The 25,992-nt window shown below is 31.2% G+C and overlaps 3 protein-coding genes across 6 annotated transcripts; all 3 read right to left on the bottom strand.

Moving 5' to 3' along the window:
* Positions 1 to 1,257: 1,257 nt before the first annotated feature.
* Positions 1,258 to 3,839, bottom strand: LOC114938271 (uncharacterized). Of its 2 annotated transcripts, none has more exons than XM_029312138.2 (4): positions 3,757 to 3,839; positions 2,510 to 2,639; positions 1,967 to 2,195; positions 1,258 to 1,436 (listed from the first exon to the last, which is right to left on the bottom strand). In XM_029312138.2, exons 2-4 carry the CDS (start codon positions 2,589 to 2,591, stop codon positions 1,385 to 1,387), a joined length of 363 nt encoding a protein of 120 aa, XP_029167971.1. In that variant the 5' UTR covers positions 2,592 to 2,639; positions 3,757 to 3,839; the 3' UTR covers positions 1,258 to 1,384. The 2 variants fall into 2 exon arrangements, with proteins under 2 accessions (XP_029167971.1, XP_029167972.1); XM_029312139.2 differs by lacking the exon at positions 3,757 to 3,839 and adding an exon at positions 2,927 to 3,003.
* A 2,152-nt stretch (positions 3,840 to 5,991) lies between these two features.
* On the bottom strand, positions 5,992 to 12,184 carry LOC114938348 (uncharacterized). Its single transcript, XM_029312259.2, has 4 exons — positions 12,026 to 12,184; positions 11,583 to 11,751; positions 10,869 to 11,076; positions 5,992 to 6,750 (listed from the first exon to the last, which is right to left on the bottom strand). Exons 1-3 carry the CDS (start codon positions 12,162 to 12,164, stop codon positions 10,881 to 10,883), a joined length of 504 nt encoding a protein of 167 aa, XP_029168092.1. The 5' UTR covers positions 12,165 to 12,184; the 3' UTR covers positions 5,992 to 6,750; positions 10,869 to 10,880.
* Positions 12,185 to 14,961: 2,777 nt separating this feature from the next.
* LOC114938186 (uncharacterized) lies at positions 14,962 to 22,043 on the bottom strand. Of its 3 annotated transcripts, none has more exons than XM_029311997.2 (5): positions 21,844 to 22,043; positions 20,997 to 21,281; positions 20,226 to 20,804; positions 17,589 to 19,385; positions 14,962 to 16,859 (listed from the first exon to the last, which is right to left on the bottom strand). In XM_029311997.2, the coding sequence occupies exons 1-5, from the start codon at positions 21,911 to 21,913 to the stop codon at positions 16,588 to 16,590; spliced, it is 3,003 nt and encodes a 1,000-aa protein (XP_029167830.2). In that variant the 5' UTR covers positions 21,914 to 22,043; the 3' UTR covers positions 14,962 to 16,587. The 3 variants fall into 3 exon arrangements, with proteins under 3 accessions (XP_029167830.2, XP_029167838.2, XP_029167836.2); XM_029312003.2 differs by lacking the exon at positions 14,962 to 16,859 and adding an exon at positions 16,866 to 16,956; XM_029312005.2 differs by lacking the exon at positions 20,226 to 20,804 and having other exon boundaries at positions 21,844 to 22,042.
* Positions 22,044 to 25,992: the final 3,949 nt, after the last annotated feature.

Genomic DNA, 25,992 nt, shown 5'->3' with positions numbered 1-25,992 from the left:
GCGAGAAATATTTGAATATAAAATCCATAAAATGAAGAATTTAAGAATCAAGAATCTGTAAAATAATAGCTAATAAGTGTCATTATAATGTCTTCACATTTCTATCTTTAATTCTATCAGCGTTAATATCGAACACAAACAACTTATTATTAATTTTAGTCAATCGAAAAAAAGATTAATGATGAGCTTGAAAATGAGAAGCTAAGCAGGTAAAAGTAACTTTGTTTTGGGTGTGCGTATCACGTGCTGTGGATGCATCGCGTAGTGTAATGCACACAATGTATCGCTGCATAACAATCGTGATGGCGGCTGCCTTTTGAGTTTTCAGGTTGCCATATTTCAGGCAACTAAACTTTTTTTCGACTCACATACGAACGCGGAATGCCTAACAATCGGTCGGCCATTGTGGTGGTCGCGTTATTGTGGGATTGTGATGACGTACCGTCATGTAAAAGCTTTTCACATCGTATTTCGTTTGTATTTCGCATAAATTTATCGTCTTATTGTTTGTACCCCGTCAATAATAATGCCATGTAAAAAGCTGTATCATTTTGACTCTTACAAGAGCAATCAAGTTATTAATCTTTTTTTAGATCTAGTTTTATAATAATAATATAAAAAACGAACTTATTATTATATTAAGATGTGTTATAACTATTTATAGATTTTCTTTAGATTATTAAAATATTGTATATTAAAGACTATTATAATTTTAAAATATTATTTAAATTTATCAAATTGCACCTTGTTTTATATAAAATATAAAAAAGATAATAAATAAAAACAAGATTTTTGGCTAAAAATATAATGTAAATTATATATTTTTTGAGTTGCTGAATATATATAATGATAGCATTTTTATCTTATTAATATCTTTATTAATTTTTATCTGTCATTGATTTTGTCATGTTAGATTTAATAAAATATTTAATTTAAAGTTATTTCCTTAATTTTTCATAAAAAAATTATAAAAATAAATTATAAATAATTAAATAAGTGGAATAAAACACTAATTGTATGTAAAACAAACTTATTTTGATAGCTTTAAAACTTGGTCTGCTTTTTTACCGTTTTAGACAAATGAAAATATCATCAGCAACTCAATAAAAAACATAAAATTATATTTATGATATACACTTTTTAAATAAATATAGATCCTTTTACCTTTCTTTTTATCGAAAAATTTCAAAAAAGGAATTTAGAGTTTTCAGGAAAAATGTGAAATACAATATCAGCTAAAAGAGAGGATGCTGGAAGTGTTATGACACAGAAAAATTTTATTATTCTTTTTGTTACATGAACCGTGGCCTAAAAATTCGTCGAAAGAGGTGTGATCACAGATGAGGGTGTAGAGGGTCGTGCGGTTGTCCTCAGATTAAAATTTTCACCGTTTCCTGGATTTCAGCAAGTATCCCGCGACGCCCAAATCCAAATACCTGAAATATTACACATAAATAAAAAGAGAATTCATTTTTATATAAAAGTAATATTAAAAACGCAATTATAAAAAATTAAAAATATAAACGTATTTAAAAATATAAATTTTAATTAATTATTTATGCACATAATTGTTTTTTAAAATGTTTTTCCCCAATCTTGGTATATGTATGTACATCAAATTTTATTTAAAAAATTTTGCATTAATATATAGTAATATTGTTTTTGTTACGTCATCAGACAAGAATTATACTAATTTTATTTCCACAATAACTATCAGTAATCAGATTTGTGCTGAGCACTTAGCGATATCAAAAATGTTATCAATAGCTGATGTTAAGTTTTTTGAGTTTTACTTTAAAAGTTTTAATTATGTATGTAATATAATTTAAATTATAATTTAGCTACTCTCTTACAAATACTTTAATATTTTGTTACACTAGATATATATACTATTATTATTTAATTAATTCAAATCAAATTCAATAAATTGATTTTTCAAGAAAAATATTTTTTTGTATTAATTTACCTCCTTCGCGCTGTTACAATGCCACGTTTCTCTCTTTTTTCCAGCGTTATACGGCTTCCATCGGTAGAAACGAGTCTGGATGCAATTGCGGTCGGTTTTTCCGGTCGACCAGTGGTTCCTGACGGCACGTTTGACAATAATCTTTTGCCTTGACGATTTTCTTTTGATTTTCTTCTGACGTTTAAGTCGGATGATACGACAATTTCATCAAACGTCTGGCCGAAATGTGCTGCATTATTATGAAGAAAGTTAAAAGAAAAATAAAAACTATATAAAAGAATATAATTTAATATATTTTAGTCAAAAAATTTTCAAATAAATCTTTTCTTTTATAAAAAAAAAGATAAGTTAATAAAATTGAAATAATTATATAAAGTTTTTTTTCAAAGACAAAAGAAATTTTAAGATATTTACATATATTTGACAGATCAATTAATTTTATTTACAGTTTATATAATTTATATATATAACTGTATAAAAATATATTTAACAAAAACTTTTATAAACTTGTAAAGGTAATACATTTTTATTTTATGTACTTACTTTTTTCATTAGGTACCGTTTCCTGAGCATTGATTATGACACAGATTGAACTGAGTATCAAGAGGGCTAAAATTTTTATCATTTTGCAACGGAAATTTTAATGTGTCCAAAGGTCGAAATTTTTGTTATCCTGCAAAGTAAAGAAACAAAAATAATGAGACAAAAAATAAAGATAAAATGTGTGTTTGTTCTAATACAATCTATTCCAGCATTTTTTTTATTATGAATTTCTTCACATAATTAATGATGCATATTAAATTATTATTAATATTTTAATATTTTATTTAATATTTTTATTACTAACACATATTAATAATAATTATTAATATATGTTAATAATAATTAAACAATAATATTAAACCAAAATTATCGTCGATTATTAGTGCAATTCTTCGTGTATGACTACTTTATGCCTACATAATGAGAAATTCTCGGCATCCATGGGCTTTAAACAGAATCATTAAAAGACCTTGGACGGTTCCGTAATCACTGTCCGCAAGAAAACAAGTTCGAAGAATAACTAACTAAATAGCTAATTGAATCACTTTCTAGAGCGGTCAATAGTGTTGGTCAGAATCTTACGTAAAAGCCACAAGACTGCGCAATTCGACGGTATTCTCGCAACCAAACAGTGACGTTCACAAGTTACATAGCAAATAATCTCGTACATGGATGATATTAAAATATCCTAGAAATCAGTATTTCTCGAAAAATATCTGAATTTTTTAGCAAAAAGATTTAAACAATTAAATATAAAATTTAAAAAAGTAATAAAAAGTGTATATCTAAAATAATAAATTAAATAATATGGCATACGCTATATTTATTTTGTACTTGTTTTTTTCTTTTCTTCCTATCAATTGAAATAACGTTATTTTAAGAATTTGATTTATTTTGAAACCTTTGTATATTACTTTGGACCCCTTAAAAACTGCAGAGAGCGAGCTCAATTACAACAATTAACCGCATCAATTTGTTTCTGATTTAATTTTTACACGCGAAGGTATAGATTCAAGAAGAACGAATAAAGAGATATCTACCGAGTCTCATGTCGAACGCGGAGAAAAAAATTCAGCACTACGATTTTTAATTCTTATCACTGTTTGTTTATCGCGCGACGTCCTCGCTTCGTGAAACGACAGAATAAGGGTTCTCTTATAATCGACGGGGTTCACTTATTCGTGTTCGAAGGACTTCGGGGAGACTTAACACTTAGTACTTAGCAATATGTACATATCTCGACTTACCGGCGATAAGTTGAGGAACTTTCCGAGTCGACAACCGCACGAGAAATGCGAGCACAATGACGCGGGAGCCTTCAAGAAAACATCGCGGGTTTGCTATAGTGAGTGGAGAACAGGAACATGGGGTACCACCACCAAAGAGGAGGCGCTTTAAAGGCGTCGTGTACGTCCTGTAGTTTGTTGCACCGGCCGGACCACTTTCTATTTCATTTTTTTCCTCTCCGATCCTCTCAACCTCTCTCTCGCACTTTCTCCCTTTGATTTTCTCTCACTTTACTCGAGCAATTCTTGTACTCTTTCTCTTTTTGCACAGACGGAGGGACTGGTTTACCGGCTGGCAGGGCCGTAGGTGCCCAGGAGCGGCTAAATAATGGTTAACGACAGGACGGACCTTTAACGAGCCTCTTTGACGCATCTCGAGTGTCGTGGATGTTATTTCTTTAGAGGAGACGTGATATGATATGGAATTGTTGAGGATCGTTCGTTGAAAATCATTCTTTTTGCGCGAAGTGATATAAATAATTTATGGGAGTTTGAAATGAGGTGTCTTTTTATATTGTTGGTCTTGTGTCATCTTCAATAACTTTTTCAAAAAAACGTGGTTAAAATTGTCAAGAAGGACGATGTCAACGTATACGGAACGTTTTAATTTCTCGCATATTAACGATGAAACTTTTCGAGATTTGATTAAAATCAAAGATCGTATCGAGGCGAACATTTGTTGGACATGACGGATTGAAACACGCTTTAATTGCTTGTAAATTCTCGATTCTTGAAGAACTAACATTAATTTTCGATATTATGTGAATTTTTGTATGATTTTGTATTTTTTAATAATTATACTGAGGAAGACTGCGTGCGGTTGAAACGTTTATTTTATTATTTTATAATAATTGTAATTTTTGTTTAAGTTTTAGTATTGAATGTTTGTAGCTTTCACATAATGTTTTATGTTTAATAGTTTATACATGGAATAAATTTTATTTGACAGAACAACTCTAATAATTGCTCGATAAGTTGGCCTTTTTATTTATCACTTTTTGTATTTAAATAATTTATATTATATAATGATGATGATGAAATTAAGCTGTAGATATATATTGATTTGGAATTTTGTATGATCCTATCTTTAGACACAATTTAATTCTTTTATCATTTATAAAATAAGTATTTTCAATAAGTATTATTAACTTGAATAATTAACAAACAAATATGATCGTAAAATTAACAGTTATGCAAACTTGCGGCACGTTCAAAACGCAACTGCAATGATGCATTTAGTTTCAGATAAATCAACTTACATACTTAATACGTTCGGTAAAATTATAATTGTTACATTGTATTTTACACAAATAGGTCTAAGAAAAAAATGTAGGAAATTTTAATTAATTACAAAAGGCATAATAATATCAGTCAATCATATTTCATTTTTTTCTTCCTCTTTTTTCTCGAACTACTTGTTTATATTTAAAATAATGATTTTTGACGATTAAGAATGAATAATTTTAATTTCATAATTAATAAAATAAAATAAAAATTAATAATTGAAAATCATCATTTTGAAAAAATTATCATAATAATATCAGTCAATTTCATTTTTTCTCTTTCTTCCTCTTTTTTCTCGAACCACTTGTTTATATTTAAAATAATGATTTTTGACGAATAAGAATGAATAATTTTAATTTTATAATTAATAAAATAAAATAAAAATTGATAATTAAAAATAATCATTTTGAAAAAATTATCATAATAATATCAGTCAGTTTCATTTTTTTCTCTTTCTTCCTCTTTTTTCTCGAACCACTTGTTTACATTTAAAATAATGATTTTTGACAAATAAGAATGAATAATTTTAATTTCATAATTAATAAAATAAAATAAAAATTGATAATTAAAATAATCATTTTGAAAAAATTATCATAATAATATCAGTCAATTTCATTTTTTTCTCTTTCTTCCTCTTTTTCTCGAACCACTTGTTTATATTTAAAATAATGATTTTTGACAAATAAGAATGAATAATTTTAATTTCATAATTAATAAAATAAAATAAAAATTAATAATTGAAAATAATCATTTCGAAAAAATTATCATAATAATATCAGTCAATTTCATTTTTTTCTCTTTCTTCCTCTTTTTTCTCAAACCACTTGTTTACATTTAAAGTAATGAATTTTAACAAATAAGAATGAATAATGATAATTTCATAATTATTAAAGTAAAATAAAAATTAACGATTGAAAAAAATAATCATTTTGAAATTTAAAAACTAACAATCGTCGAAGTCACAAGACTGTTGATTCCTCCTGTCCGCAAATAATAAAATTTTTGCTAAACAACAAACAAATAATCTCAGCGTTTCGCCGAAAAGTTGCGACGCTTCTCGTCGTCCTGCGCAGTCGTTCTCGATAGGGCGTCGCTCCCTCTGGCTGCCCTGAGAAAGAAGAGTGAAGAAAAGAAGAAGATAACGAGAGGGTAGAGAGTATCCTGAAGCGGAGGACGCTGCACCGGCCTGGCGAAGGATCGTCGTGTGTGCAGCTCGCCCGGTCATTGCACGGGACTTTTCGGATCTCGATTTCAGGTCCTCGCTCTTTTAACCGGGCCTCCTTCCTTTGGCTTTCCTATATCCTTTTGTGCCGTTTATCCAGCGACCCTTCGTCTCGCGCGACCCGGCGTCTCCTCCCTTTCGCCTCTCTCGCACAGGGTTTGTCCTGTACGGTCTCGCTTGTTGGTGCGCGAATCGCGGCGCTACGTCGCGCTATTTTTGTCGGTTTTATTTTGGAGAACATCTGGTGGTTGATGGCACGCGGACAAAGGAAACTTGCTCTCTCAGGAAATCTCAGGAGGCAAAAGGGGGTGGCTCGCGCCCGCGGTTAGGCTTATTTACTTGTACCTAGTGACGCAGAATGTTTGTAAACAATGGACCCACAACGATGACGGATAAACGGCGGTGAAATAAATTAGGGGTGATTCGGGATCGACATCAGTTCCTAGTATCTGCAAAAGACAGAAAATGTCGAAAATCAAATACTTGAAATATACGTATCATATCATTTGCTTCAATTCCACTGTAGTATATATGTTTATATCAACTTTTTGGGAGCAAATTTATTGTTTAAAAATGATAAACATAAAAAAAATATAATATATAAAATACATGATATAATGAATAATTTAAAATTATATTATAATGTACATATAATATAATAAATAATTTTGAATAAACAAAATGAAAAATTTGGGGACAAATATATTGTTTAAAAATAATAAACATAAAAAAATATAATATATAAAATACATGATATAATGAATAATTTAAAATTATATTATAATGTACATATAATATAATAAATAATTTTGAATAAACAGAATGAAAAATTTGGGGGCAAATATATTGTTTAAAAATAATAAACATAAAAAAATATAATATATAAAATACATGATATAATGAATAATTTAAAATTATATTATAATGTACATATAATATAATAAATAATTTTGAATAAACAGAATAAAAAATTTGGAGGCAAATATATTGTTTAAAAATAATAAACATAAAAAAAATATAATATATAAAATACATGATATAATGAATAATTTAAAATTATATTATAATGTACATATAATATAATAAATAATTTTGAATAAACAGAATGAAAAATTTGGGGGCAAATATATTGTTTAAAAATAATAAACATAAAAAAAATATAATATATAAAATACATGATATAATGAATAATTTAAAATTATATTATAATGTACATATAATATAATAAATAATTTTGAATAAACAGAATGAAAAATTTGGGGGCAAATATATTGTTTAAAAATAATAAACATAAAAAAAATATAATATATAAAATACATGATATAATGAATAATTTAAAATTATATTATAATGTACATATAATATAATAAATAATTTTGAATAAACAGAATAAAAAATTTGGGGGCAAATATATTGTTTAAAAATAATAAACATAAAAAAATATATATAAAATACATGATATAATGAATAATTTAAAATTATATTATAATGTACATATAATATAATAAATAATTTTGAATAAACAGAATGAAAAATTTGGGGGCAAATATATTGTTTAAAAATAATAAACATAAAAAAAATATAATATATAAAATACATGATATAATGAATAATTTAAAATTATATTATAATGTACATATAATATAATAAATAATTTTGAATAAACAGAATAAAAAATTTGGGGGCAAATATATTGTTTAAAAATAATAAACATAAAAAAATATATATAAAATACATGATATAATGAATAATTTAAAATTATATTATAATGTACATATAATATAATAAATAATTTTGAATAAACAGAATGAAAAATTTGGGGGCAAATATATTGTTTAAAAATAATAAACATAAAAAAATATAATATATAAAATACATAATATAATGAATAATTTAAAATTATATTATAATGGGCATATAATATAATAAATAATTTTGAATAAACAGAATGAAAAATTTCTGCTGGTGAAAAACGATAAAATAAATTTTAAAGCTATAGGGCTAGGCATATTTCTTAAAGATGCATCATGCAGAAGAAGCAGATTTTATTTTTATTCAGCAGATTCGAAGTAGCTGAATCATCTTTAATGAAAAGAAGTGTAAGCCTCTGGCAATCCGTTAACTGCATTTAATGATTGCGTAGAGAAGGTTGCGTCGACACACAACCTGGGATTACATATGTTTAAAATCGAATTACGAAACTGGCGGATGCATCATTGTCTCTCGATTATATGATGCACCGTAATTAAACGTTTACAACGTTATGCGAATAAAATATTAAATATTACACAAATAATATATTACAAACATAAGATTGAATCTAGAATGTATAAAAAACATTTAAATTTAAATAATAAAATTTTTTTTCAAACAAAATAAATTTAATGCTCAAAGTTTCTTCATCGGCCAAAATTTAAAATTCAAAATCGGGATCGCTCTCGCCATGATTATTATTTTCTACGTCGGCAATCCGAGACGACCTGATTTAAACTCGCTCCCGGGGCTATCTGACTCCCCTCGAAGGAACAATGGCCATTTACTGCATGTCCGAGCGTCGCAAGTGTGTGCATAATCGACGCTCCGATTCGCGTGTAGGTGCGCGCATCTCTCTAGAGAAAAAGAGAGAGAGATGAAAACGCGGGACCGGTTCGGCGGCCGAACGCCGGGAGGTGATTCTCCTGAACCTACGGGCCCCAAAACAACAATATGGCGTCTGGCCGTCTCTTTAAAACGAGTTAATCCGTCTGTCTGGCCGTCTGCCGATCGCCTGAGAACCAAGAAGATTCATTTCCCCTTTGTTCATTCTTTTTCACACGTACCCCGAAAGGGCCTTGCTTCAATGGCACAATGCGCAAAACGCGGGGCCTTTCCGGGCAGGTCCCACACACACATACGCGTACACAAGCGCATATACTCGCTCGCGTATATAATCGTCGCTCGTACGACGCACACACTTTCCGAAAGTGAAATACGCCCGACCGGAGAGGATTGTTGCGTTTCTCGGCGGGCCCTCGCCGGACAGATGTTTCATCCGCGATCGGTCAGCGACGCGGGTTGTCAGGGGCGAGATCGCGGGGCAATATAATGCGAATCGCGGATTCCGAACCGCCGCGTCGTGCCCTCGCGAAGGTTCATTGACCTCTCACGCCCGGGACGCGCAATTTCGTAGGCGGCCGCAACCTCGCAACCTTGCAAATATTATATGTACGAGCGGCAGCATCCTTGGACTTTTTTAATCCCGGGAAACGAAGGATGCAATGTTCAAATCATATTTTCGATTTTCTATCTGCAATACAGAATCGTGTAATAGACTGTCATGTTATACAGAACAAAATATTAATATACGGTTCTCGTAATAATAAAGATATTATTTTAAAGGGATGAAGAGATTGTTGTGATATATGATATAAAATTTGATTTTTGCAATTGTAGTAAAAGATTTTTTGTAAGAAAATAATTAGGAATTTTTCACAAAGGCTTTTCTATCTTTTAAAAATATAGAAAATATACAATAATTTAATTCTTCTCTTATGGATTTTCTATCTGCAATACAGAATCGTGTAATAGACTGTCATGTTATACGGAATCACAGAACAAAATATTAATATATCTCGTAATAATAAATATAGCATTTTAAAGGGATGAAAAGATTGTTGTGATATATGATATATAAAATTTGATTTTTGCAATTGTAGTGAAAGATTTTTTGTAAGAAAATAATTGGGAATTTTTCACAAAGGCTTTTCTATCTTTTAAAAATATAGAAAATGTACAATAATTTAATTCTTTTCTTATGGATACATGTGATACATTAATATGCTGGGAAGATGAATTGACTGATCGTGGATGAAGCAAGATTAGGAATTTTTCACAAATATTATATGTACGAGCGGCAGCATCCTTGAACTTTTTTAATCCCGGAAAACGAAGGATGCAATGTTCAAATCATATTTTCGATTTTCTATCTGCAATACAGAATCGTGTAATAGACTGTCATGTTATACGGAATCACAGAACAAAATATTAATATACGGTTCTCGTAATAATAAATATAGCATTTTAAAGGGATGAAAAGATTGTTGTGATATATGATATATAAAATTTGATTTTTTGATTTGAATTGTAGTGAAAGATTTTTTGTAAGAAAATAATTAGGAATTTTTCACAAAAGCTTTTCTATCTTTTAAAAATATAGAAAATGTACAATAATTTAATTCTTCTCTCATGGATACATGTGATACATTAATATGCTGGGAAGATGAATTGACTGATCGTGGATGAAGCAAGATTAGGAATTTTTCACAAAGGCTTTTTTATCGTTTAAAAATATAGAAAATATACAATAATTTAATTCTTCTCTTATGGATACATGTAATACATTAATATGCTGGGAATATTAATCACAAGATGATTAATGTATTTAATTTTCTCGATTTAAAGGTCTGAGTAGACCTTTAATTAATTTCGCTAGATTTATAATATAATGAAATACACATAATGCTGGTTTACAGGGATATTAAGATGAGAATGAAGAGATCTCTCTTTGTGGTCAGAGAGACATACTCACGCTTTCAAAGATTCAAAATCCCGAGGACGAGGACTGAGCTGCGCTGAACGAAGCTGAGAAAGGCCCGATGTTGAAACTCGCACTCTGTGCATTGGCCGCGCTCTGTCCTCCTCCATAAGGACCACCTCCGTTTATAGATCCTGCTGATGCTGAGGCGAAAGATGCTCCCTGTCCTGTATGATGATAGTTCCCGTAGTCCGGTTGCCATCTGCGTGAAACAGAAAGTAGGATGCGAACGATTATATTTTTCTTGCATTCTTCAAGATGTAAACATTCGCGAAGAACCGGAAAGATGTGAATTTTTTTCATATCGTATATTTCACGAATTTATTATTGTTTATTTCGACAACTCGATGTACATATTTTATATTATATAAATCAAATATGTATATTGTTTTCAAAAGTAATATTTATAACAGAGAATTTTATTTTAAAAAATATTGTGTGTGGTATTAGCGAGTCTTAACAGATTATTAAAAATGTTTAAATATTAAATATTTAAATATATATATATATATATATATATATATATATATATAGGGACGTAACTTTCTAAGATACAAAAACAAACAATTTAAAATGGAAATATGTATATGGGAATTATTTTCATTGGTATATTGTAATTATTTTTTGTAAAGATTATTGGCAAAAAACAAAATTATTATAAGTACGATTTATTATATGAGATTTCAATTGTTACAATATTTTACATACCCTCCACCTCCACCGCAGCCATAACGGCGACATCCATATCCTCCAGGCCTATGATACGGTTTATGATGAAACTTTCGTCTGCTTCTGAAGAAATTGTCATCGTAATCAGAATAATCGCCGTAACTGCCTAACAAACCGAATTGCGGCGATCTTTGTTCTCTCGTAGCAACTAGATAACATATAATAATATAATTAGTCCGTTTAATTAATTTTATTATTAATAATATAATTCATTCTTTTATATATTTTTATTATTATAATTTGTGTCATAATAAATTTATAATTACTGTATAAAATCTCTAAATTATATATATTGATAAAGTTATTTAATTTGTAGTACTAATCTATTATATTTTCCGGCAAATTAATTATATTGATACAAGCTGCTTATAGAATTATAGAAAATCTTGAGTAGTGTTGTCAATTTAATTTTAATCACTAACCAATTTCAGATTTATCGTTCACAGTTAATGCAATTGGATCTAACACATCAGAACTCGCCACTATTTTTGTTGGTTTGCTGAGGGATTCTCTTAGAAAAAGCACACCAAGCACCATGATTAAAAGTAAGCTTCTTTTCATCGTGAAACGAAAGTTTTCACTGTTACTTGTTGAATGTCTTAAAAACGATTCAAAGATATTCTTTCCTTCCATGTGCTTTTATATGGGAAACCCCTTCACTGTAGAAATTCAAGGAAGTCACCATAATTTCACAATGCCGCTAACTTCGAGTGTTAAGAGATGGTCATTGGTCTTCGGAAAGTGGACGACCTTCCGTTGCCAGGGACGACCGGAAGTAGACCTGAGACTAACACGCGTATGCAGAGACAGAATTTTTATACCAACGAATGTGAGTTTGACTTTGATAAAACATGAAAGTATTATATTGCAGTTTTATTCTCTTATATGCTTCTCATAATATAGCCAAGCAAAGAAAAATAATCTCTCTTTTTGAATTAATAATTTAAATATTATAAGTTTCTAATAATTTAATAATAATAATATACATATATATTTACTTTTTAACATTTAGTAAGTATGAATTAAATATGCATTAATTTAATAATAATGCATGACTTGACATAAATTTGACATAAAGTATTTATTGAATATTCAAAAAAATATATATGTTATATTTATATTTCTAATTATATAAATTATATTAAACACATAAGAGAAAATATATATATATATATATATATTATATATATTTTATCGAAAGTGAACAACTCCTACTTTCAAGGACGACCGGAACTAAATCGGAAATAATATTATGTATGTATATATGTACACATGAATTTTTCATTAAATAATACATTTCTATAAATAAGTTATATAGATAAGTCCAAAAAATAGTTTGCATACTCATCTAAATTTATGTTGCATCCCAAGTAGCAAACTGACGTCATTAAACGTAAAAATGACGATATTCGGCGTCAAAATGACGTTATTTTGACGTTTAATTACGTCAGTCTGCTATCTGTAATGTGTGATATAAGTTTTTGTTTTGTGAACTTTCACAAAGAAAAATTAAATTAAAATGTCACAAGACTTTTTGTTTGTATGGTAAAATTATAAAATCAAATGTTTTTGTTATTACAATTATAATTAATAATATCCATGAATTAAGAAAGATTCAACAATTCAAAGAGATTCACTTTTGTAAGCAAAGAGCATAATAAAATAGTTATTATCTTTTTCAACGATTCAAGGTGCGCAAGTAATAATACATACATATATGTATATTTTGCTTAAAGATAAACTATTTATAGCTAAGCGCCAATTGTGAACAATTAAGAAAAATAATAAACAGATTGCTTTCGCATTATTTTTCTTATCTCCAATAAGTATAACTTGGAAGAGAATAATTATTTACATAATCTCTTATAAATTATTATTTATATAATAATGTCCATTTATTTTTTCTATTATGGTTAATTAATTAACGTTATTCATGTTAATTCAAATTAGTTATATCTCTTCTGAATCTTCAAATATAATCACACATGTTAATTAATTGATGATCAAAATTGTTATACATTAATAATAATATGTATCGATGAGCTATTTTTTAAATGTTAATATTATAAATTATGAGTTTGTGAAACGGTTGTTTTCTATATTTAATTTAATTTTAAGTATTCTGGATTAAATATATATTTAAAAAAGGTCTTGTGTATATTTCGCGGTTTAAAAATATTACTATATATAATAATAAATAAATTTATTAAATATTAATTTTATATCATCGTTTCTTTATATTAATAAGTCTTATACTAAGGGAGATTGCGCTTGTTTGAGAATAATGCGGATTCAGTTCCCTTGCTAAAAAGGGATCGGCGGACGAACGTCTGAACGAAGGGTGTAAAAATCGACTCTCTGGTCGTTCAGGTCGTTGACCTCTAGCTGTAGACTTCGTTCGATTCACAGGTCACTTTCTTACAATGTCTGTAAGAGATACCTGCAAGTTGTTCATTGTTTCCGCGTCTGGTTGTGGCAGTACAAAGGCATATTCAATTTCCTAAATGAAAGTTAACGAACGATCAAATTCATGTTTCAAAAACCAGTCGTAAATAAGCGTATCGTAATTTTAATAAGGATATTCAGGTATTAATAATGTTGTATTCAATGTAAGAATTCACAATTTTGACGTTATTATTCTTCCTCTGCTCGCATTATGTTCTTTTTAATCCTCTGGTCAATTTCAATGTTTACTTCCGTTACTTTCAACAGCTATAAAAATAAAATATTTATGATAATTTGTCACTTTAACAATTATTCTTATCATCCATATTTTTCATAAAATGTTAATAGATGATACGATTTTCATTATACAAATATAAAAAGTGAGCTTAATTGAGGAAATATTTTATTATTTGCTTCATCATATCGATCTATTGTATGCATTGCATCCGAATCTATTATACGCATTGCATATACACGCGATAACACGTGATAATAAATGATATATAATTGCGAGAAAACATCGAATAAATAACACGCATGCAACGTAAAATCAATTATTGATAATTACGTATTAATTGCTAGAATCTCATAAGAGTTGGCGCGGGATTGGACAAACAGACGTCAGAATCGACTCTCTTTGAATATACATACTACTCTTTTTCTCTCTTTCCTTCCTCAGCATCTTTGCGATTCTCTTTTCCGTTTTCATACTCGCGCGCAAAACAAGTCCGACGAGTTCTTATCCCCGTTGTTTCCGAGAGACGCCTGCCATCGTGAGAATAAAGACAAAGAGAAATGTTGCCGATGGTATTGTTACTTTGATTATATATTTTAATTTACTAAATTAATTTCTGCTTATTTGTTATTTTTTATTAACACATAATATATAATACTTATTGTTTAATAGCAGATATAAATTATCATCTTTTTTTATTTCTTATTTCCTATATATTTACACATTTGTTACATTGTAAAGATTTGTTTTGAGAAAAATTTAAGCAATACGACAAAGGCTAATTTGCACAATAGTTTTTGTGCGCAGAAAAAAAATACTCCAAGTTATACAATTTATTCTGCGTCAAATTGAAAAAATATCGAAGAATCTTTGCTTGCTAAAGACGAGCGAAGAATTGAAATTTAAACATAGAAATGACGTTCTTATAAAGAAACAGTACTATAAATAAATATTAACTAAACATCATGAGACGTTGAGGAAAAGCATAAGAAAATCTAGCTTAACAATTTTTATAATACCAAACTAAAAAATGTTATAAAATCACATCTTTCTCATAAAATAAAATTAAAAAATGAAAAAAATAATGAAGATTATTCAGTAAGTGATGTGTTGGTTCGAATAATTAATGTTTCTGGATAAATTATATACTAATAAAATTGTACGACACAGAACACAAAGTATATTGTTAATCTACCATTTCGAAAAATTGCACGAAAATGCAAATATATTTAACTTAATCGAAGATCTTTTATTAGGAAATTATTTTTTACGAATTATATATAATTGAAGTCGCATTTATTCCTCGGGATCTGAAGCAGTAGTTAACATGAATTTTTTTATATGTAAACGAATTGTACAAAGCAAAGAGCAAAAAATAAAAACTGCAGCAATAAAAGCACAATTACTTAAAAATCGGGATTTAAACTTTACGCAACATTTGAGTACATTATACATTTTTTCTTATATTCTTATTATAATTATAGTAATGTTTCAGTATTTTGGCACGTTCCATATAAATCACAGATCCAGTTAAAAAGAGGATAGCTATATAATTTAAGTAAACTTAAAGTAAAAGAGAGTATTGAATTAAAGTCATTTTAAATGCTTTAAGTATTATCTTATACATTTCTATTATCGCAAGACGGACAAGTATAAAAGTGATTTAGTCTGAGACAGATACGTCATGATTAATCAATTACTTTAAACATCAATTTCGTCTATAGCTCATTTCTTTTGCTTGTAAGGATTGTTAATTCCTTTTATCGTAATTTTAATTTTGTAGTTAAATAATCGTCGTCATATATATTGAGCAAAATAATGTTTGATCTGCCTCTGACGAAATTCACGGACGTATAAATACAAGTATTAAGTTAAGGTCTTTTTAAGTGCTCTAAATATCGTACTAAAAATATTAAAACCATCTCGATCATCTTACTCTTATCGCAATCTCTAATAAATGCTCAAGAAATGTTTACAAATGAAAATGTCTATTCTCAAAATTGCATTAATTCCAATTTCGAGAATAGTTTGAATCTCGACGATCATATGATTCTCAAGCGTACAATGCGTACAAATTTATAACTCATAATTATAAATTTGAACCCATTATTTACATAATGTCATGATATATCTTTCTAACCCTATAACATTTTGTCATAAAAAAAACTAGGCACTATATAACTACGTCATATTCGTATAGGTCACGTTTACTCGTGGAGTAGCAAAACTTGAATAACGAGTATTATGTCGCTCTTGTAGTTGAGGGAGGTTTTCCCGTCTGTACGTTTCGTTGTATCACAATGTTTAATTGAAGATCAGCATGTCCCTGGTGTTGGCCGAGGCTGACGCTTGGCTCGAGGCCGAACTCTTCGGTCCAATATTACCGTAGGTCCCAGAAGATGCGTTGCTGGAAGCGTCGGCATTCGCCGATCCCGATCCGCTTGTAAAGGCTGAGGATTTGCTGGAGCTGTTCGCCGATCCGCCGTTGGAATTTGCTACAGCGTCAGAGGTAGCTTTGGATGAGCCACCACCTGACGCGATCGCGTTAGAAGACGCCTCTGCGTTGGCGTTCGAGCCTGCGGGATGGAATAGCGAATCATTTAATTACGATCAGTCCGGATGCCACAGCCTCCGCCATGGACGACGCTGACGCCTCGGCCTCGGGGCTTAGGCCTGTGGAAAAGCGAACACGAAAAGCTCTATTACGAATGACAATTGATGTGGGAACACAAACACAAATGGTTAAAAAGCTTCCAAACAGGTCCTCCACCTGCAGTGTTGAGTGGTCACAATGTTTAAGATCGTGCGTGATCGACGAAGTTGCTGAAAATTCACGGCGATGACGTGATGATCAGGCAACGTGCAACTTTGAAGGCTGATTTGTGGTGGTGACGTTAGAGGACGGTTCGTTTTCGAGAGCTTGGTCATTAATCGATGATAATAGCTTAAGATAATTTTTTATCTCTTGTATAATTATATGCGGGATAAATTATGCGCTGGAGATTTTAAGAAGAGGCGCACTGTTTGATCGATGGTCATTTGAATGATGGATATTTTACATATAATAAGATGTTATGTGACTGACAATGTCAACAAGGTGTTACATAATATAATAATAATTATTGAGAAATGTCGTGTCTAATAATAATGAAATAATGATCATTTAGCTGTCAATTTTGAAAATTACATACTTATGACTTGAACAATTTGGATTTACTTGCATGCATAAGTTTTGAAAAATGATTATTTCTCGCAGACAATTACACAATACGCAATACAAATTTATATGTAAAATATAAATATACCTCCTCCGCCGTATCCACCTTGACCACCAAATCCTCCATGTCCAGAGCCTAGTCCTTTAACGGCATCTCCGTATCCACCAAGAACATTACTTGAACTTCCAGCATTGGCGTTAGCATTGGCATTAGCATTAGCGCCAGAAGAGCCACCTTGTCCATATCCACCGCTGCCTTGGTTACCGAATCCTTCGTGACCTCCGTGACCTCCGAGGACATTTCCCTGGCCACCAGATCCCCCGAGAACAATTCCGCCATTTCCGCCAGTGGTACCAGCATTAGCATTGGCATTAGCATTAGCACCAGAAGAGCCGTCTTGTCCATATCCACCGCTACCTTGGCTACCTCCGTATCCTCCGTGACCTCCAGATCCTCCGAGAACAGTTCCGTGACTACCAGATCCTCCGAGAACGGTTCCATGACCGCCGGATCCTCCGAGAACAGTTCCAGAAGAGCCGCCTTGTCCATATCCACCGCTGCCTTGGCTACCTCCGTATCCTCCGTGACCTCCAGATCCTCCGAGAACAATTCCGCCATTTCCGCCAGTGGTACCAGCATTAGCATTGGCATTAGCATTAGCATCAGAAGAGCCGCCTTGTCCATATCCACCGCTACCTTGGCTACCTCCGTATCCTCCGTGACCTCCAGATCCTCCGAGAACAGTTCCGTGACTACCAGATCCTCCGAGAACGGTTCCATGACCGCCGGATCCTCCGAGAACGGTTCCAGAAGAGCCGCCTTGTCCATATCCACCGCTGCCTTGGCTACCTCCGTACCCTCCGTGACCTCCAAGGACATTTCCCTGGCCGCCAGATCCTCCGAGAACAATTCCGCCATTTCCGCCAGTGCTTCCAGCATTAGCATTGGCATTAGCATTAGCATCAGAAGAACCACTTCCATATCCACCAGGGTTCAATCCAGGAGAGCCTCCTTGTCCATATCCACCGCTGCCTTGGCTACCTCCGTATCCTCCGTGACCTCCAGATCCTCCGAGAACGGTTCCATGACCATTGGATCCTCCGAGAACGGTTCCATGACCGTTGGATCCTCCGAGAACAATTCCGTTGTTTCCGCCAGTGGCTCCTTGACCTTCGTAACCACCAAGAATGGTTGAACCAGAAGATCCGCCATAACCGCCTGATCCAGATACCTGTCCAGTTTTGATCGGTACACCATGTCCTCCTCCAATATTACCGGCATTGGCGTTAGCGTTAGCGTTAGCTCCTGCTGAACCCGGTTGTCCGGATGGAAATTGACCGGGATATGTTGTGGGAATGCCCTTAGGCTTCTCTCCCAAAACAATTCCACCTGAACCCGGTTGTCCGGATGGAAATTGACCGGGATATGTCGTAGGGATGCCCTTAGGCTTCTCGCCCAAAACAATTCCACCTGAACCACCTGGTTGATAATTTCCTCCTGCTCCTCCCGCGTTACCGTGAGATCCGCCGCCATTAAGGAACGGATTATTTGTACCCACTTCGTGTCCGGTAGCACCAGCATTTGCATTTGCATTGGCATGAGCGTTAGCAGTGGCATCACCACCGGAATGTCCACCATTTAAAAACGGATTGTGCCCGCCAATTGGACCTGACGGAACTGACGGGTAATTGCTACCTTGCTGATATCCTCCGTAATTTCCATGTCCGCCGTTACCGCCTGCACCTGCTTGAGCATTGGCGTTGGCGTTAGCGTTAGCGTTGGCATTCGAGCCGCCTGATAAGAAGGGATTGCCACCATGGCCGCCATAAGAGCCTTGTTGTCCAGGATATGTTCCTTGAACGCCACCATTTCCGTAACCATCAGCTGTAAGAAAAAGAAGTATTTCAATTTTTTCTATTGTTTTACAATTATAATTAGTATTATTATATATATTTATATATAATATTATATCTACAATTTATTAAATGTAATATTATATATAATTCTTATTAAATGTAACATTATATATGTATAAATAAAGATATGCTAACAATAAAACATACATATGTACATATATGAAAATTAATTTAGTATGTAGCACGAAATTCACGAAATTCATGCTCTCAGTCTTGGTCACGTATAACGTCAAATAATATTATACATAAATGAAGATATGCTATATAACACATACACACACAAAAATTAATTTAACATGTTACATGCGAAAGTCACAAAATTCATGCTCTCAGTCTTAGTCGTTAAAAAGTCTCATTTGTAAAATAAAATAAAGTTTCAATCTTCGATTAGATCACAATACAAATGCAAAGGAAATATCTGTTGATTTGCATAATGATTCCTTGATTTCTGTCCGTTGTAAAACTTGTTCGTATTTCGACAAGAAGAAAAATACATAGAACGATTAAACACGTGCATTACACAAAAAATTGCAGAGGAACAGAGCATTCAGAAATCCTGGTGCAGTGTGATCCAAAGTTCTAGTTGTCATCCGGCGTTATTTGTACAGATATCAGCTGACAGATATATATATACATAAAGATCACGACACAACGAGTCAATTAGACATAATTATGAGCCTCTTCGTCATCGGGAAGAATTACATAAAGACAGTGTAGAAAATTTGCAGCGCTGCCACCGATTAATGCATAATCCCAGTCGATGATCACATGACGACTTTCGATCATGTGCTTGAACATGAAGTATCACCTTGGCTAGGCGCTGATTCCTCGACGATGATAATCTCCACGGGTTGCTGCTTTGGTTTACCCCCGTAATGCGGCCGACGATGATGATGATGATGAGGTGGAGGACCCGGACGTTGATACGGCGGGTACTGCACTCCTGGTGATTCCTCGACAACAACGATCGGGATCACGGTGTCTCCTTTGTGAGAAATTGGCCGGAGAGGCTGATGGGGCGTTGGATATACCGGAGAAGTTGATTGAGAGATCGGTAACGTGTTGACCGGAATTACTTCTATCTCGTCTATCCCAGGATAATTTCCCGCGTTTACGCCACCAGCGGCATTCGCGTGTGCATTAGCATTAGCGTTTCCGATGACCTTAGGTCTGGAAGATGTTGGATAGTAAGAGCCACCCGGAAACGCGCCGCCACCATTGGCGACAACGTTGGCATTCGCATTAGCGTTAGCGTTAGCATTAGACTGAGAGCCACCGTAACTTCCGTAATTCGGTCGATTCACTTGAATGGGAACCTGACTGACTCCAGGACGGTAATGACCGTCATTCACGCCATTATAACCCCCCGGAATTCCCGAATAACCACCTAATTAAAAGCGTATCGCTTATTAACATATTGATAATAATAAAACAATAATAAAAGATGAAAATCAAAATATATTTAAATATCTGAAAAAATAATAAGTAATAAAAAAGATTGTCTTAGAGAATAAAATAATACGATAATTATTAATTATTATTTAAAGTAATGAAATAATTATAACGACATATAACTTACCTTGTGCGTTGGCATTAGCGGAAGCTTCTGCATTGGAACTTCCGTATCCTCCGTATCCGTGAGCTTGAGCATCCGCTTTTGCTGAAGCCGAACCACCGCCGCCGTTCGCCGACGCCGATGCGGAAGACGAGGAAAATCCACCTCCGATTCCGATCGGTCCGATATTTAAACCTCCTCCTAACGATTGGGCGTTAGCTGTAGCCTGGCTATTTGCCTTGGGTTTGAAAATTCCCAACGGGTCCAGCAAAGAGCCAACATTACCGCCAACCAAATCTCGTAACACACCTTTACACAAATAAATAAATTATTATATGGTATATATTGAATAACAAAAAATATATGATCTAAATATATATAATATAGATATATTAAATATCTATATTGAATAACAATGTATAATATAAAAAGATACAATATAAATATAATAATAAATATATAATATAAAAATATACAATATAAATATATAAATAAATATATAATATAAAACTATACAATATAAATATATAAATAAATATATAATATAAAAATATAAATATATTAAATATTTTATTGAATAATAATATGTGATATATAAAAATTGTCTCAAGTTGTTCCATAATTTTTTTAATATATAAACTCTTCGATAAATGTGTTGTTTGCTAAACGAATTTAGAAGTATTTACGAAGGAATGGTTGACTTGACCTTTTTGGCGCAAGCAAACATTATTTTGATATGACACGATAATCTCGAATTGTATTAAAGCTAGCATTGTGCAAATATTTGGGCAGAAGCCTGACAATAACATCCATGTTCTTTGCAAAGCTTTAAGAAAAAGGGATTTCTTTTTACAATTAGTGAAAAACTTACCAGGTCTTGCGGAGGAATTCTTTACTAATAGCAGCACCACCACGGGCACTAAACACTGATGAAATCTCATGACGATTCACACTTTCGCAATATTATAAACTGATTATTTGCCTATCACGCACAATATCTCGTCTTGTTTTGCCTGTTTCGCCGATATCTCGATGGTCGAAGAGTCAAGAGCGACTGAAGCTCTCTCACGAAGACAACATCTTATATACGATACACGCGTGGATTTTACGTCGGACAATAATTGTCCCTCTTCCTCTCTCATTGCGTTCGCTGTCTCTATGCGCGTCTGCGTTTAGTATATTTTACAATTATTTTTTTTCCGCAATGTTCCCAAAAGTGCGATCGCCTTGGAAATGTCATATTTCTTGTTTTGCATGAAAAATTTTAATCTATAATTTTCACATTAAATAATTATTTACACCAACGAGCTCGTATGACAAAAGTTTTGCCGTTCAAATAATCGCGCATGGAATCGACTATCAAGGTCCGCTTATATTTCGACGAAGCATTTATACATTTTCGAATGCTAAGATATTCCTTGTCATTCTATTGGAAAATGATTTGTGGTTTAATTAACTATTTTATTATGCGGAATCTTCATTTAATTTTTTATAGAAAACGATCCAGCAAAAACTGATTTTTATCAATTTTTTTATGAATTATCTTATATTAGAAAAAAGCTGTAAATGAGAATTCTTTTAAAAATTTGAAGGAAAAAAAGTCATAGAAATATACAGAATAATTACGAGAGAACATTTTTGTTTTTTCTAGTTAAAACTATCTAAAGGATCTCGATTAATTATGTTTTATCTATTAAAATAATAATTATTATAATATTATTAGCACGTTTGTCATTATAATCATTAACATTTTTATTACAATTGTTGTACGTACAATAATATATGTATATATATTGTACAGCCGTATTATTTAATAAATCATGAAATAAAGATTTTATAGAATTGTCGGGATTCATGTATATTTTATGTAAAAAATAACATTTATCCGGCAGAAATTTACATTAACCGGGAATATTATTTCTGGTATATTATTCTCAATTCTTGCATAAGCACAATAAATTTAATGCAAGAAAAATATTAATTCCCAAATATTCTTCGCAACGTTGTAACATCATTTGCAATTTAAGCAGTCAAGATGACAAATTCTATATGCATACATATGGAATTTCACTGAATTCTGTCTCCTTTTTATATAGTGATAATTAATCGTAGACAGGTAACTAAAGATCTTATTACAAATTTAAGCGATATTTGAAATCACGTGGAAAAAATATTCAAGTTTTTATATATTATTTTATAGAAATGATCATTGTCTCGATTAATTATGCAAAAAATTAATAAAAATTATTCTAGTATAAGTAATTTAGTCAAAAGTTTTGTGTACAATAAATATTTTTAATTTACAAACGTTTTAATTATAATGTACTTTACTTTAAATTATTTTAATTAGATACGCCTCTTGTGCACGAATCGTCACGTTTAATTAATTGTTATACAACGAATATTTCAAAATTGCAATATAAGAGAATTATAGAAAGGTTTTTAAATACAAACATGCAATCACCAAACATTACGAGAAAAAAATAATTCTTTTTCTCTGCCATAAAATTAGCATAAATGACCACAGCCAATTGACGTAGATCCGTATCTATATAAGCGCTATTTTTTACATTTTTTTATACGCGCGTGCATCTTAAAAGAAATTGTAACTAGTATGCAGAAGATGTAGATATATAGGAAGTGCAATCTTGATTTTGGCCATGTTTTATTTTATGTGTCTTTTTTATATTATTGGTTAAATGCGCATGAAAAAGTTTATATAATAAATTTTATTATAAATTTATAGCTTAATAAATTATTCGATTAATTTTACGAGAGACCCAAGCATACAAATCAATCAGCATACCTATATGGGGAAAACCAATGAACACATGAAAGTGGCGAACGAACAAGAGAAATAAAAGTTAAACCAGCATCAGTTTCTCGAAGTACTCTTTCTTTTTTGCTGTGACATGCGAGTCTTGTTTGAGGATCTATATATTAGGGTCATGGTAAGATTCAATGACATAATAAAATATCGTCAAGAGAAGAATAATTTTTGCTCGAGATTTTTCTCGAAGTTATTATCTTAATTTCTATATAATTAAAACACATCTGATTAAAGTTTATCTAAATTCGATTAAAAATAAATATTTTGCCTTAATTAAATATATCTAAATATATCAGAATTTTTATTATTATAATTGCATTTTAATTATTCTTTTCTTCGCTTTTAAATTCGGCTACTATATTTTTCATAACAGCTTATTCCAAGAAATTATAAAAGCACTTTATGAAAGACGTTTGTGGGCATTTTATGGACTATAAAGTTTTATTGTTACTGTATCGTTTACATTCAGCCGATATCAGCCTAGTTGAAGTGAATTAAGTGAGTTAAATGAATAATGTTTAACAGTTGATCAAGCAACACTAACCAATAATCAATTTAACTAAAGACAAGGCTATTTTCTAGATACCATTCTCAATCTTCTTGCGAAACCTGTATCGTTCCGGTTTTTCAAGGTCAGGTTCAATGACTGGTCTCCAGCTCGACTTTAACTATCTATAGAAGTCTGGTAATACACAAAATTCATAAAATTTATAAAAGTTTATGACTTGCACATCATGTAACCATTATATCCGGTTACGATTTTGTGTGTATTAATACTACTCACATATATACATTCTTCATACATATTACATACATATAAGTATATATATACATAACATGTACTTTTATTATATACTATATTACATTTATATTTATTATTATATATTTATATATCAATATTTTAATATATGCAATAAAACATATCTATTATCTATAATAAAAAACTTTGATCAATAAAATTTTAAACGCTGAAATAAACACAGAACGCAATAAGTTATAATGTAGTCTTTTTTTAATGTACTAAATTTATTATTAATCATTTTATTATTAGATAATTTAATTTTGGATTTTCCTCTTAGATATGTGCGGAATCCCCTAATTAAGAAATCAGAGTAATTACTTTGAAGTAATTGAACAATCGAGTCTGATTTCGCGTTCCGAGTACGTAAGTAAATGTTCGGAAAATAAACAATTATCTTCGACGAATAATATAGTCGGCCTTGTTACTAAACATAACGTGCACAGATATTCATATGTACGATGTCAGATTTCTGCTTCGCGATAGTAGTACGTTATTTCCGTTCGTGCGTCATCATAAAAAACGAATGATAAACGCGAACGCGCTACTTATTTAATTTTTCTTGATCGAATTTATCATTAAATAATGATTTTCTAATCATCAATTCGAGTTGTACGATGTTATGTCGACTGGTCCACGAGGGATTCCTCGCGCATTTCAACAATTCGGGAATCCCTCATGACGTGGCCAAAGCAAGCAAATCTTGTAACTTTTAATTTTAACTCCATTTCTTTGACCTATTGGCATTATTATTATTATATAAGAAAATATTTTTAAATCAAACATTGCATATTATAGATTTGCATATTTATAAATAATTATATGTATATTTACAAAAAATGTATCAGAATTATATGCAAATTATTTGACAATATTTGAATTGTTGAAGAATTAATTTTTACAATAATACTTTTTTTTATATATAATTCTAGATTTTGAACTATCAAACACTAATTTTTACAAAGATAAATATCGATTAATTAAATTCTTATTTTATATAATAATTTCTTTTATCTTTTCTCTATCGCAATTTATCTCTCTATAAACATAATTTCATAAAATACTAACTTATTTAATAACAGATCTTTTTATATGAATTACAATTCTGATAAAGAAATCAGAGACAATTTCTAAGAGAGATCAGATAAAATTAAAAATTAAAAAGCTTTTAACTAGTTTGCTTTCAAAATACTTCTTAAATAATACCTTGATCTTAAGAAAGATATGTGTAATACAAAGGAAATAATTTGTTCGCGAATGAATCAGATCGGATCAAGTTTGATCGATCAAGATAAAATATCATTGATGTAATGGAATAGAATTGTATGATGAATGCAAATGCAAAACCCACGGGAAACCTTCCAGCGTTTCTAATGACTCACCTTCCGCGA

Source organism: Nylanderia fulva, unplaced genomic scaffold (genome assembly GCF_048542155.1).
Source record: "Nylanderia fulva isolate GAGA-0341 unplaced genomic scaffold, ASM4854215v1 Scaffold17, whole genome shotgun sequence".
Taxonomy (NCBI): Eukaryota; Metazoa; Arthropoda; class Insecta; order Hymenoptera; family Formicidae; genus Nylanderia; species Nylanderia fulva.
This window is presented reverse-complemented; position numbering and strand designations above follow the sequence as displayed.

Excerpts from the sequence above, each read along its gene's own strand:
- LOC114938271 (XM_029312138.2), bottom strand. The coding sequence starts at position 2,591 with ATGATAAAAATTTTAGCCCTCTTGATACTCAGTTCAATCTGTGTCATA. Across the intron at positions 2,196-2,509 it reads AACGGTACCTAATGAAAAAA|CACATTTCGGCCAGACGTTT; the intron begins GTAAGTACATAA and ends ATAATAATGCAG. Across the intron at positions 1,437-1,966 it reads ATTGTAACAGCGCGAAGGAG|GTATTTGGATTTGGGCGTCG; the intron begins GTAAATTAATAC and ends GTAATATTTCAG.
- LOC114938348 (XM_029312259.2), bottom strand. The coding sequence starts at position 12,164 with ATGAAAAGAAGCTTACTTTTAATCATGGTGCTTGGTGTGCTTTTTCTA. Across the intron at positions 11,752-12,025 it reads GAACGATAAATCTGAAATTG|TTGCTACGAGAGAACAAAGA; the intron begins GTTAGTGATTAA and ends TATGTTATCTAG. Across the intron at positions 11,077-11,582 it reads GGCTGCGGTGGAGGTGGAGG|ATGGCAACCGGACTACGGGA; the intron begins GTATGTAAAATA and ends TGTTTCACGCAG.
- LOC114938186 (XM_029311997.2), bottom strand. The coding sequence starts at position 21,913 with ATGAGATTTCATCAGTGTTTAGTGCCCGTGGTGGTGCTGCTATTAGTA. Across the intron at positions 20,805-20,996 it reads CGCTAATGCCAACGCACAAG|GTGGTTATTCGGGAATTCCG; the intron begins GTAAGTTATATG and ends GCTTTTAATTAG. Across the intron at positions 19,386-20,225 it reads GGAATCAGCGCCTAGCCAAG|CTGATGGTTACGGAAATGGT; the intron begins GTGATACTTCAT and ends TTTTTCTTACAG.